This window comes from Fukomys damarensis, unplaced genomic scaffold (genome assembly GCF_012274545.1).
Source record: "Fukomys damarensis isolate Sample0158 unplaced genomic scaffold, DMR_v1.0_HiC HiC_scaffold_36, whole genome shotgun sequence".
In the NCBI taxonomy this organism is placed as follows: Eukaryota; Metazoa; Chordata; class Mammalia; order Rodentia; family Bathyergidae; genus Fukomys; species Fukomys damarensis.
This window is the reverse complement of record NW_022900948.1, coordinates 29,666,039-29,679,832: the sequence shown is the minus strand read 5'-3', so window position 1 is coordinate 29,679,832 and position 13,794 is coordinate 29,666,039. Positions and strand designations below refer to the sequence as shown.

The 13,794-nt window shown below is 40.9% G+C and overlaps 2 protein-coding genes across 2 annotated transcripts in view; one reads left to right on the top strand and one right to left on the bottom strand.

The window, feature by feature from the left end:
- CUNH9orf43 (chromosome unknown C9orf43 homolog) overlaps positions 1-11,563 on the bottom strand; it is a 19,799-nt gene extending 8,236 nt beyond the window's left edge. Inside the window, 5 exon segments of the mRNA XM_010639403.3 lie at positions 175-275; positions 3,915-3,987; positions 8,115-8,265; positions 8,377-8,568; positions 11,492-11,563. Coding sequence (XP_010637705.2) covers positions 175-275; positions 3,915-3,987; positions 8,115-8,265; positions 8,377-8,527 — 476 coding nt within the window. The 5' untranslated portion in view covers positions 8,528-8,568; positions 11,492-11,563.
- On the top strand, positions 11,545-13,363 carry Pole3 (DNA polymerase epsilon 3, accessory subunit). The gene is made up of 4 exons (XM_010639406.3): positions 11,545-11,752; positions 11,854-11,939; positions 12,256-12,374; positions 12,631-13,363. Exons 1-4 carry the CDS (start codon positions 11,687-11,689, stop codon positions 12,801-12,803), a joined length of 444 nt encoding a protein of 147 aa, XP_010637708.1. The 5' UTR covers positions 11,545-11,686; the 3' UTR covers positions 12,804-13,363.
- The last annotated feature ends 431 nt before the right edge of the window (positions 13,364-13,794 follow it).

The following is a 13,794-nucleotide window of genomic DNA, read 5'->3' as shown; positions in this document are numbered from 1 at the left end:
GTACCACAAAAAAAAAAAAAAAAGAGAGAGAGAGACAGAGACTAGGACCACTCTCTCTGTTTGTCATTCTGCTTCTTGCAGTAAGGTAGCTAAAAGGGAGATCACAAAAAAGACCTGTAGGGATTTGTAGAATATAAGGATAAAGGCTTTCCAGGTTCTAGACATGACACTCACCACACATTCTTTTCTGGTTCTTCTGGGATCCAGATCACAACCATATGTCTAACATCTTCAGAGCAAGGAAGTTGTATCTCATTCAAATTCAACACTGAAAGCTAAAAGAAAAATACAAAGCTTACATACAGTTTAGGTGCCAGGCTGCTACCAGTACCAGTACTAGTACCAGTACCAGACTAAGGGCTCAATTATCATTCTAACCAAAACAAGTGGTAGCTAAGAAGATGATAAAAAGACATTTCCCATCCCCAACTCATCTTTGTAATATTTTCCCAGAAGAAACAGACTACTTCATTAGGTATTGGTAAGAACTCTGCAAGAGTGAGCATCTTTAAATAAATAATCTTCCCTATGACATTACAGCAAAATGCATCAACCCCCATCCCACAGACGGGTGCCTGAAGGCTTTCAGAGGGGAACACCACTCATTCTGCTGGCTCTACTTCAAAGACTTAGATCAGCTACAGATAATACAGTCAGCATTTTGGGAATTAGACTAGGGAGAGAATGGGTGGAGACAGGATCATGTGTCTTACTTTTATTTACAGTCTGTCTATAATAATAGGCATCTATATAAAAGTTAAAGTGTTGATTCCTCTCACATTTAGCTCTTTAGGATCCTACAACAGTAAGGCCTAAGGGAACCTTATAAATCATTTAGTCCGTATTCCTAGTAAATATAAAAAAAGGGGAAAAAAAGATTAAAAATAAGGTTGGCCCTGTGACAAGAACTGGGGAGAAGGAGACTCTTGCATTGTAAATGTTTAGTGTCTTCTGAATTTAGAATCGTGTTCATGTATATCTACTAAAATCATTAATTTAAAAATAATTTAATCAAGGCACAGTGGCCCATGCTTGAAATCGCAGAACTAGGGGAGGATGAGGCAGGAGAATCCAGGCAATTTAGCAAGACCCTGTCTCAAAATTATTTAACAAAAAAAATCTTTTTTAAAGGGTTGGAGATTTAGCTCAGTAGTAGAGGACCTCTGGGTTCAAACCCCAGTACTGCCAAAAATTAAAATAAAATTAAAAATAATAATACTTTAACCTAACCTTCTTGTTGAAAAGAGGCCAAGAAGGCCTCTACATTGTTCATTCATCATTCAAACCCATCTACTATCTCCTAGTTCCTTACATTCTCCACTGTACAATACAGAGCAATTAAGGATGAAAAGAACAAAAGGCATTCACTCGGACTGCAAGGAACAGCAAATCCTTCTTTACTATAGGTAAGTAGAAAGGCTTTTCTTCCTAAAATTCTAATTTAGCACTGATTTACCCCTAACTAGCCATATACATTAGCAAATCACTTCCCCATCTGAGCCTGTTTCCTTAACTGTAAGATGCACACGACAGACCAAAATAATGTTCTTCAAACTGAAACTGTGATTATGCACAGGTCATAAAAATCAATTTTGTGAAATCAGACCCAAATTGTTTAAAAATGAAATAGAATGAAACAGAATAGGACAGAAAATTTCAGAGTACCTCCCCATGGTTAAAGTAAGGATTATTCCATGAAGTTTTTGTTATAAAAAATCTATTCATTTCAAAAAAAATCTATTCATTTCCATGTATCATAGTTTTAAAAGATTGAAAGTTATCAGGCTAGATGATCTTCAGGCCCATTTAGGTCTGACATTCTCATATTCTAAGTGTTCTGACTATTACTTAGCAAAAGAACATGCTTTATGCAGTATAAAGAAAATTCTCACCTATACCAAGCTTCTACAACCAATCCCACTTAAGTCTAGGATTTCTTTTCATAGTTGTGGATTATAACTAGAGAGAAAGCCCTAAGCCTCTGTGATCTATTCTGATCTTTGCTTAGCTATGTCATGTAACCATGTTTCTGTTTACTATGTATTAAAATGGGTAGTACTGTTTACTTAACTACCTCACAGATGTGTTAAGGCATAGTACATTAAATTTCATGAACTGTTTCTCAGTCTCATTTAAAGCCTCAGAAATTTGAACGTTATCTGTACCACAATGTGATACTAAGAATTTTATTCACACCAGGCTGTGATAATTATACTGGAAAATGAAATTTAAATACCCCTATCGTGGATCTGGCTAGATAACACTCAGATTTCATGTGGCTGCTATATTAGTGAAAACGGATGGGGATGGGTTTGTTTAAAAAAGTCCAAGGATTATTTTTCCTCAGATATTCTAGGTGACCATATTGTAGTAAATACTAGAGATTGTGGGCCTAAAGTGGTAATAAGACCATTTTGGGGAGGGGAATGCTGTTAAGTTTGAGACTTCAGAGCCACATTTAAAAATACTTCAGGCTAATTACTGTTAATTTTTGTTTTGTTTTGTTTTTTGAGACAGGGTCTCACTATGTAGTTGAGACTGACCTGGAACTCACTATGGGGCCCAGGCTGGTCTCGAACTCACAAGATCCTCCTGCCTCAGCCTCCTGAGTGCTAGGATTACAGGCGTGAGCCACCATGCCCGGCTCTAATTACTGTTAATTTTGAGGGATGAACTTATTTTTGATAATGAGAATGGACTAAAAGGAAAGTCTAGAATTCCTGCTGTTAATAAATATTTTGTTGATATGTTTTTACAAGTGATCCTTTTCTTTCTGAAAATTTAGTATTAAGGGCTCAAAATGTGAACACATTTGTGTAGAACTATCCATCCTCTTCCTGAGACTCCTAACTACTGGAAATCCTTAACCAATCACAGTAGTTTTTTTCCTTTTTATTTTCAGAATTTTGATTAGACATTCTGTGTTGTTGTTTTTTTTTCTAACCATATTTTATCTAAACATAGCTTTTTCTGATCTTTACAATTTTAATCTAAAGAGCTGGGCGTGGTGGCACATGCCTGTAATCCCAGCATTTGGGAGGCTGAGGTGGGAGGATTGCTGTGAGTTCACCAGCCTGGGCTACAATAGTGAGTTCCAGATCAGTCTCAACTACATAGTGAGACCCTGTCTCAAAAAACAAAAAAATTTTTTTAATCTAAAGGTAGAATCCCATTTTTAATTAAAGAAGTAACAAAATCACTTTTCCCCATTCCTTTGGGAAATAGCTATTGCCAAAGTGAAGAGATAGATAATATTTCATCATGTTATGTAATGGGGATGTGGTTTGCAGAGGAATTCTTTTCTCTGTAAAATTTGACTTTCAAGGGATGTCAATGTTCATTTATGCTATTTCTGCATTCCAAGATCGTTCTGTTCCATTTTAGAAATTTGAAATCCTTAAATAAAATGTGGACTTAATTTTATTTAAAAAAAAAAAGTCTGGGATTTCTGAAAACAATATAGCATGTAAAGCCATTAGCGAAGAGCCTAGAATATAGTAAGGACCCAATACTACATAGTTATTAGCATTTTTTTCTCTGTTTTTGGCCATATTGGGCATTGAACCCAGGACTTTCACACTAAGCTACATCCTCAGCCTCCCCCAACCCACCCCAGACCAGGAATTGAACTCAGGACCTTGCACTTGCCAGGCAGGGTGCCAATGAGCTAAGTCCCTGGCCCCTTTTTTTTAATTTTTATTTTGAGATAAGGTCTCACTAAGTTGCTAAATTACTCAGGTTGGACTCAAACTTTTAATCCTCCTGACTCAGTTCCTAGAGTGCTGGAATTACAGACCTGTGCCACCATACCCAGCTTATCATCACTACTATTCTGATTATAGTGATCTTGAAGAATAACATTAAAGATAAAATATTTCATTCCCATTAGTAAAGAGAAAATGTTGAGGAAGTACCTTTTTGTGACTTTCTTTGGGAGATCTCTTAGTATAGGTGATCAAACCTTTGTCAGGTGAATCCTTATGAGGCCTGAAACACAAAAGTTGTAAATATGAAACACATAAGACACTGGGATGATAGAATAAGTGCTATAAGAAAAACTCTTCTACCTATCCACAGAAAACCTTGGGCTTGGTATGAATGTAGAGGCTCCTAAACAGACATCACACACTGCAAACAGTTCACTGCTTTATACCAAACTGCATTCACAGCCTATGCCTCTGTCTGGAGCTAAAGACAGGTGCGTCATCAATAAAAGCTGATGCAGCTGGGTGCATATTGGCACCATCCTCGAAGTCTAAGGCAGGAGGATCACTAACTCAGCCTTGGCCCTGGACAATTCAGCAACTTAGCAAGACCTTATCTCAAAAATCAAAAATTTAGAAAAGGGATGAGGACAGAGTTCAGTGGGAAGGTCCTGCATCCATTCCTCAAAACAATCAAGCCATTAGTCAACACTGATGGAAATGTTCAAAGCATGCTAAATAAATAAGATGTGACATGTACATACAATAGAATATTATTCACCTTTAAAAAGTAATGAAACTCTGATACATGCTACATCTTAGATGAAACTTGAAAATATTACATAAAGTGATATAAGCCAGAGACAAAAGGTCAGATTTTGTATGAGTCCACCTACGTGAATTACCTAGAATAGACAACTTCAATGAGACAGAAAATAGAGATTACCAGGGAAGAAAAGGAAATTCAGAACCACTGTTTAATGAATTCAGCTTCTGTTTGAGATAAAGAAAAGGTTCTAGAAATCGCCAGAGGTTATGGTTGCACAACATTGTGAATTCTACATTTTAAAATAGTTAAAATGGTTAATTTTTGTTATGTATCTTCACCACAGATTTTTTTTTTAAAAGCTCCAGTGTGATAGTGCATGCCTTTAATTGTAGCACTTTGGGAAGCTGAGGCAGTAGGATTGCCAAATTCACGGCCAGCCTGGCTATATAGCAAGTTCAAGGATGGCCTAGATGACATTGTGAGACACTGTCTCAGAGAAACAAAATAAAACAAAACCAAAAAAGTGTGAATAAATAATACCAAGAGATATGAGAAAAAGACTGAACCTGATTTATGAAGTTCTGCATAATATAGACACCGATTTCTATAAAATAAATAGCAAGGGTCTGCATTTTCTACTCTACTCCTTAGTTCATTTCTGATCACTTTTCCATTCCTGTTCCACATCTCAGATACAACAAACTATTTTCCTGATACTATACCTACAGAATTTGCTCTCACTGTCCAGGCCTTTGAACATGCTATCCCTATAATTTAGAACCATCTTCTAGCCCACTTCCCACCTGCAATCCTCACTTCACTAGAATGCTCAACTTCTGGGCTAGGCGACTGATGTGTACAGCATCCCGGTTAGGAACCTTTTCTGGTGCTTTCACATACCCAGGCACCAGTCCACTCATGACATTCATCACACACTTTTTTGCCTCCCCAACTAGGCTGAAAATCCCTCAAGGATGAAGGCCGTATCGTAAACAAGATAACGGGGCATTGAGCTTTGTAAATCTGGGATTTTGAGTTTAGGTTTTTTGTTTTATTTTGATGGTTTTGTGGGGGGGGGCGTTGTTGCTGTTTGGTTGGTTGGTTGTTTTGTTTTTGTTTTTTGTGGTACTGGCATTGAACCCAGGACCTTCACACTAAGCTATCTCTCCACCCAGCCTTTTTTCTTTTTTATCTTTTTTTTTTTTTTTTTTTTTTTTTTTTTTTTTTTTGAGACAGGGTCCCACGGGTGCAATTAAACAAACGATATCCTGTCATGACTCTCACCTTCAATGGGCTTTAAAATCCAGTTGAGCAAACAGGACACAGCCATAAAAATATCCAAGAGCCTACTAAGGACAATGAATGCTGGGGTAGTTAAGAAGAGTGAGCCCCCAGGGCAGCAGTAAATGGGAAAATTCAACCCTGACACAGATGAGAACATATTCATCCATTCACCAATACTTAGTGAACTTCTATTTTATGCCACACACTACTGAAGACACAAGAGACAGAGTAGTGAATAACAATAACAACAACAAAAAACATGGTTCCTGCTCTCAGAACTGACATTCCAGTGAAGGGAGGCAAGCAGACCAAAGAACACTTCAGAAAGGAATTCAGAAAAAGAAGCAAGGTTAGATGATGGCAAAGGTGTAGGGAAATTTCATACAGGGTGGTCGCAGAAGATTTCTATGCAAAAGCAACTTTTGTTTCATCCCTAGGGGTCAGCTGGAAATGTCTGGAGGCATTCTGGGGTTGTCCCAACTGCAGGTGAGATTCTTCTAGCTTTCCAGGGATGCAGTGAAACATCCAATACTGCTCTGGACAGTCCCTACAACAAAGAATGAATGACCCCAAAATGTTAATAGTGCAGGGTTGAAAGCTCTAATATAGGGAAACCATTCAGAGGACAGAGTAGCTCTCCAATCCCTATTCATGAAGTAGAACTACATGTAGAGTACAGAGAGTGGTGCTGTTGGAACCTACTGACCAAGGAAAGAAAGAAATGCAGGATGAGGTCTACTGGGAAGGCAGGGTCTCACACAGCCATACAGGCCATGCCTGGACTTAATGAAGCAGAGAAGAGGTGTGAGGGTCTTAAGGTTGAGCAAATGTTAAGAGACAGAAAAGAACAAATAGAAAAACAGTCTGGCTCAGAGGAAAAGCTGGCATCCAAGATGAGAAGATTCTATGACTAGAGAGGAGTCAGATGGTAAAGAGGACACAACTCCAGAATGAGGAGGCATGGACTATTCTTTAGTAAAAGAAGAGGCATTCTATTCAAGGAGATGAGCAAAACAGTATTTGTTGAAGCATAATCAGTTGATCATTTGTCAGATTGTTTAGCAAGGAAAGGGCGGTGAGAGCAGTTCATAAGTCACTTCAGGGCTGGGGATGTAGTGTAATGGTAGAGCACTTGCCTAGTGTGTGAGAGGCCCTGTATTCAGGCACCACCACTGCAAGGACAAAAAAAGCAATCATTGCAAAACCACACATGAAGTAAAAAGTAAGAGACTGAAAGAGAAGGCATGGAAGCAGGAGCTGACTAGATAAGGTGGCCCTTAGCACACCGCACATCTGGGCAGGGTGGGGTAGAAGTGTGGGGGTGTGTGTGTGTGTGTGTGTGTGTGTGTGTGCGCACGCGCATGCGCGTGGATGTGAAGCACACCGGATCCTCACTGCGAGGTGCTGCCATTGTCCTAGGACCCAAGTCCCAGAGACCCCTGAAAATAGCCCTAGTCTTTCCGATGCTAGTTTAGCTAAGAAAAATCCACAGGAACTGCTTACATAGAAGAAAATAAAACATTACAAGGACCACTATTAGCACTTGAATTTCAGGCAATAGAGTCCAAATTTAAAAGTCTCAGTTTTTTACAGATAGTTGCCCCTCAGTTTCATGTATCAGCAAGATCTGTGCCTAGACTTCCTAGGAAATTCAAAAAGAAAAGCCACTGTTTCTGCCTCCGGGAGCTCACAAATAGTTGTTCATACCTGAAAATAAGAGATAAGAAGGATGGCATGTGTGGACAGTTTTCTGATGACCTACAGAAACTGATAAAATACCCCTGGGAGGAGCTGGTTTGTATCTCCTTCCCCCAACACTCATCCGTTAAATTCCTAAAAATGTGATAGTATTTGGAGAGAGGGACTTTTAAAAGATAATTAAGGTAAAATGAGGTCATAGGAGTGGGCCTTAATGCAATATAACTGGCACATTTACAAAATGAGATTGGGACACTGGCAAACACAAAGGGAAGATTATGAAGACACAAGGAGATAACAGGCATCTACAAGCTATGGAGAGGCCTCAAATTAAAACAACCCTGCACACAACTTGATCTCATACTTCTAACCTCCAGAACTGTGGATTTAAATGAAGTTCATTGTTTTAAGCCACCCAATCTCTGCTATTTTGTTCCAGCAGCCCTAAGCAAACCAAAACAGCCCAAATTATCAACTCCTAGAACACAGCAGGCAGGAATGCTTTGTTTCCCTACATCTATTCATCATTGCTTTAAGCAAATTAGTACCTTTTTTTTTTTTTAAGTGTCTTTTTGAACTTTGCAAACATGCACAAGGGAAATCATAACCTAGAATTTTGAGACAACAACCTACTAGAGGAAGATACCAGGATAATTTACCTGCCTTGAAATTTGTAGGCAAGCTTTGAACTTCGAGACAATAAAGAATGAGCTTTAGTGAAGGTAAATTCTGGTGATTGTCGAAGAGCAGGTTTCTTGGCCTGGAAGCAGGAATCTGAGATGTTTACAACAGTGAGCACTGGGAGTTTATCTGAGAAAACAGATCAGAAGAAAACATGTCATGTGTTGCCTAGAGAAAGGGAGCCGTACAGACACAGTCTAAGGACCTCCTGAGATAGAAGACAGAAGCTAACTAATTCACCTTCAGCACCCAAGGTAGTTTTGCAGGGTGAGCTCAGAATTCGAGGATGGCCCTTTTCAATTCGACGGACAGCTGCCCAGCATTGTGGATGCGGACAAACAGGCAAGTCACAGATGGTTTCATCCCACTGGCTGTCATCTGGCAAATCCATGCCTATCGATGGTTTAGGACAAAGGCCAATCCTGCAGCTTTCTGAGAATCAATAGCCACATAATTAGGGAGTATTATTACACATTAGCCATCCAGTCTTTAATTTGGACTCAAATCTTAAAATATTTCTATTGAACCTATATAGGTACAGGTGGACACAAGATAAGTAAGTAGTAAAGCTCAATTGCCTAAGTATGAAAACATCTCACCATGAGATCAAATAGCAAGACTGAAAGCAAAACGATTTCAGGTCTCCTAATTTGCCATTTAATATCTGAATGACATGGGATTTAACCAAACCAAGCCTCAGTGTCCTCATTTGTACAATGAGCATAAACCTGCTTCAGTCATTATAAAAATTAGTTAATGGATATTAAAAGGTCAGACATATAGTTCAAAATAAATATTGGCATCCTTTTTCCCATGCATTAATCTTTAGGAAGTTATGCCACCATCTCTGAAAAGCTTTATCAAATTACAACCAATTAAGTCACATCACAGAAGTGCTTTAGATAATTCAAACCTTTGGAAGACAGACTTCATCGTTTCAATATGCTATAATTCTCAGGCAGGTGGGTAAAACAGCCACCAGCGATGAATGGATTTGTTCAAACACAACAGTTGATTTGCAGCTGTTTCAGGGACCATTAGCTTTTCATTTATCAGCTATATGGCCTTGGCCACGTTACAGTACTTCCCCTCTCTCAGCCTATTTCCTTATCAAGGGGAAAAAGGTACTTTCATATACAACAAGTACTCGATAAATATTATCTTTCCCTCTCTAAAGATGTTTTAGATGATCACTACCACCTTATCTCTAATGACCCCACCACCACTACTACAGTACTGGGATTGAATCTAGGGCCTTCACATCCAGCCCTTATAAAAATTTATTTTTTATTTTGAGACAGGATCTCACTAAGTCAATAAACTACCCAGGCTGGACTTGAATTTGCAGTCCTCCCGCCCCAGCCTCCTAGGGTGCAGGAATTGCAGGCAAGTAACACCACACCTGGCTTCTAATAACTTTTAGGAAACTGTCCACTTCTTTTTTCCTTTATGAAACCTTTACTGACTACCAAATATTGTATGTAAGAAGACTTGTTTGGAGCATGAAGAACAGCCCCAAGCAAACTCCATTTGTGTGTGTGTGTGTGTGTGTGTGTGTGTGTGTGTGGTATGGTACTGGGGACTGAAACCAGGATCTTTGCACTGAATTATATCCCAGGCCTTTTTTTTTTTTTTTTTTTTTTATTTGAGACAGAGTCTTGCTAAATTGTAAATTGCCAGGTTAGGCTTGAACTTGTGATCCTCTTTCTTCAACCTCAAGGAGTGCTGGGATTACAGGCTTATGCCACCCTCTCAGCTAAAACTCCCTGCTTTTTAATTTAGATTAAAGACAGCAAACCTAAGGCAAAGATACTGGCCTAGGATTGCATTTTTTACCCATGACTTGTTTAGTTTGGCCAGTACTTTAAGCCAGAATTTTAAAACTCCAAATTTCTGGCTCCTCTTAGAGATTTAAATGTCTGACAACCCTGGGCTCAGTTCCAACAAGACAGCAACTGGCTTAAGCCAAGTAGCTTCTGACATCTTTAAACTAGGCCTGTTCTATCCAAGTGCAGTTCCCCCACCAGAAGCAATAGTCTCTAACGTTAGCAGTTTCAGCTGCCATTTATATTTGCCCTGTTGTTCGTTCTTTTTTGTTGTTGTGGTTTTTTGTTTAAGATAAGAGTGTCTATGCAGTTCAGGCTGGCCTTGAACTCACTACGAAGCCCAGGCAGGCCTCAAACTCCCAGCGATTCTCCAGTGTCAACCTCTCCAGGGGTAGAACTACAGGTGTGTAACACCAAACCTGGCTGCCCTGTTGTTTTTTTCTAATAGGGAAATATTTCTCTGTAACTGTATTTCCATCCACAGCATAAAAGATGAGTCTTGAGACATGTCTCAAGGAAAAAAAAAGCAGCAGCATTAGTGCTCTTGGGAGTGAGAATTTCTACATAAGTACTATAAAATGAATGCAGTATAAACCTCAGCATGGTGACGCACACCATAATACCAGCGCTCTGGAGGCTAAAGCATAAGGATTGATGCCAGTTTGAGGCAAGCCTGGGCTACATAATAGTTCAAAGCCAGCCTGACCTACCCAACGAGAACCTGTCGCCAAAACAAGCAAACAAAAAATACTACTTACAACGCCACTGCAAAACCTTAATAATGATTTCCACAGGGAAATAAATATAATGAATTAATAAATAAATACAACTTTAGCAGGGGTTGTTTTGTAATGCGAATGTCGTGCTCAATTTCCTTACAAAACAGCTGCTTCTCACCCTTTAGTTACCTACCCAGCCCGAAATGAGCCCCGAGGTGTTATCAGGCACATCTTGATAATGCCAGCATTAGAGCTGTTAGCAAAATGATTCGCGCTGGAAAACAAAACAAAAAAACTCGGTAAAGCTATTCTTTAAATACTATTATTATAAAGTTATTAGGGGAGAAAAGATATGAACATTGAATTCACCAGAGTAGAAAAAAATTCCTTCCTTCATTTTGGACGAGGAAAAAAATCAAAACAAAGGTGGAAGAAGCCAACGCCTCAGGTCCGCAGATTCAGCGCGGATTGAAAACCTCGAGGTTTATAGAGACAGGCTAGTAATTTTGCCCCTCGCAGCGCCCGTTGGGGTTGAGCCCCGCCTCTTGTTCACAGGAGCCCCGCCCAACTAGTTTGCTCCTTTGCTTCCCTGAGAGCCGCTGTTCCGAGCCGTCGTCAAACAGCGGCGCAGAGCACGATGGGAAGCAGACGGAAGCCTCAGTGACTCATACTTCATTTGGTGAGGAAACGCGGCGGCAGTAATGGAATAAAGCAGAGAAATGAACATAAGGAGGAACATAGGGGCACAGTGGGACCAGGCAGAAGCCCCGGCGGGCCAAAACCATTGCAGCATGGAAAGTTTAGACTCACCGGCGTCTTGAGAAGGCGGGGCTGGGTAAAAGAGGAAGGCTATGACGCGCGAGGCACTGTGGGACACAGTGTGGGCAACGTGGGGCCGGACGGGTGCCTCGGAGGATCAGATCGTAGCGACGCGGGAAGTCTGGACGAGATAGCAGCCTGACGAGAAGGCCTGTGGCAGAGGACCCTCCGGCCCCTGCGGCCGCAATGGCGGAGAGGCCCGAGGACCTAAACCTGCCCAATGCCGTCATCACCAGGATCATCAAAGAGGCAGTGAGCTGCTCGGGCAGGCGGGTGGCCACGGGTGGACGAGAGGGCAGGAGGGAAGCGGGTCCTTGGGCGGGCAGCTTTCCACATCCCAGTTCTCCTCACAGCTCCCTGACGGTGTCAGCATCTCCAAGGAGGCCCGGAGCGCCATCTCCCGCGCTGCCAGCGTCTTTGTGCTGTACGCCACATCCTGGTGAGCGCGGCAGAGAAGTAAGGGAGGCACAGAGGCTCGGGGTTCGTGATCTGGAACCCACAGACCCCAATATATGTTTGCTGTCTCAGTGGGGAGAGATTCACGGCCTTTCTCCCGTTCTAATATGTCGTGAGACATTAAACTGCAGAATAACTGCGCAGCCTTTTTTTCTACAGAGAAGAGGACAATAAGCTTTGCATCTATGACATAGTAGGCTTTCCCACCCCACCCCTAGATGATCTTTTCTCACCAATACCACAAGGCAAAAAAATAATAATAATAATAGCAAAAATGGCTTTTGCTTTTATTTTTTCAGTGCCAACAACTTTGCAATGAAAGGGAAACGCAAGACACTCAATGCCAGTGATGTGCTCTCAGCCATGGAAGAGATGGAATTCCAGCGTTTCATTACCCCGTTAAAAGAAGCTCTGGAAGGTAACAGTCTCTTCAGTTTTCTAAACCATGTAGAAGATGATCATCCCGTGTGACCTGTTCATCTGGCCTTGAGGCTTTCCACTTTGAATCCTCTAAGTCTATTAAGCCAGTATTGGTTGTGACTCCACCGGGTTCAGCTTGCCCCACATCAAATCTCTTACTTCTCTCAGCTTTTACAATTATACAGTGGAGTTAGCTGCTGCAGTGTCTGGTGCCCTCTTCCAGCCCTGCCTCTTAACCCCCTCCTTCCTTACAGCATATAGGCGGGAGCAGAAAGGCAAGAAGGAGGCTTCAGAACAAAAGAAGAAGGACAAAGATAAAAAACCAGATTCAGAAGAGCAAGACAGGAGCAGGGAGGAGGAGAATGATGAAGATGAAGAGAGGCTGGAAGAAGAAGAACAGAATGAAGAGGAGGAAGTAGACAACTAACAGGGTGGGAAGACTGTGGCACTGTGGGAGCTCCCACTCTGAAACGTGGTACATGTGTATGTGAAGTTTTTCCCTGCTGGGCAGAGTAGTCTTGGGCACAAGAGCCTGGGAAGATCTCAATAAAAACTGACTATAATTATCATCAAAACCAGCGTTTCACCAACTCCGAGCATCTAAGTAGCAGAATCCTCTATTGTTTAATCGGTTTGAAGGTTATTACTTTTTGGCAAGAGGGATTCTGAACAGCTAATTAAATTAGCGATTTGTTATCTTGTTTACTTACCTGTATGGTTATATAGTTTTTTTGATCACCAGTCTTCCTGCTCCTCCAAAAAAGGAATAATAATTTCTGTCCTGCCTGCTGTGTTGCATCACAGAGGCAGTGAAGGCTCAGGAAAAATTAGGGCTTTGATCGTGAGCTTTTGATCCATATTTGATTTACAGTAGCTTACCAAGAATGATCACAATGGAGTGGGTATGGTGTCACATGCTTGTGATCCCAGCTGCTTGGGAGGCTGAAACAGGAGAACTGCAAGTTTTGAGCCCAACTTGAGCAACTCAGTGAGACCCTGTAACCACTCCCCCCCCACAAAAAAAGATAAAAGAGACTGGGTATGTAGCTCAGCACTCCCACTGAACTGTTTTGGGTTTTTTTTGTTATGTTTTTTGTTTGTTTGTTTTTTTAAAGATAGTCTGTTCTATGGTTTCTTCACTTGAGAGCATTAATTAAATTCTGGTTTCTCTAAACCTACTTGGCTTGTGGCCCTTCTGTATTTCCTTTAGGCATCCGACCTGCTAGGGTGGCTGTGCTCTGGGCATAGTATGCTCTTAAATTAGCAATATAGATTGGAAGTTGACAGACAAGGGATTTACAGAACAGATGGCTTAATCTTAGGTTTACCTCACCCTTGCTGTCCTTGTACTTTAGGATTTATTGTTGCCTCCTGGAAGGTGTAAAATCCCAGGCTTTCTCTTATTATGTCCATCCCTC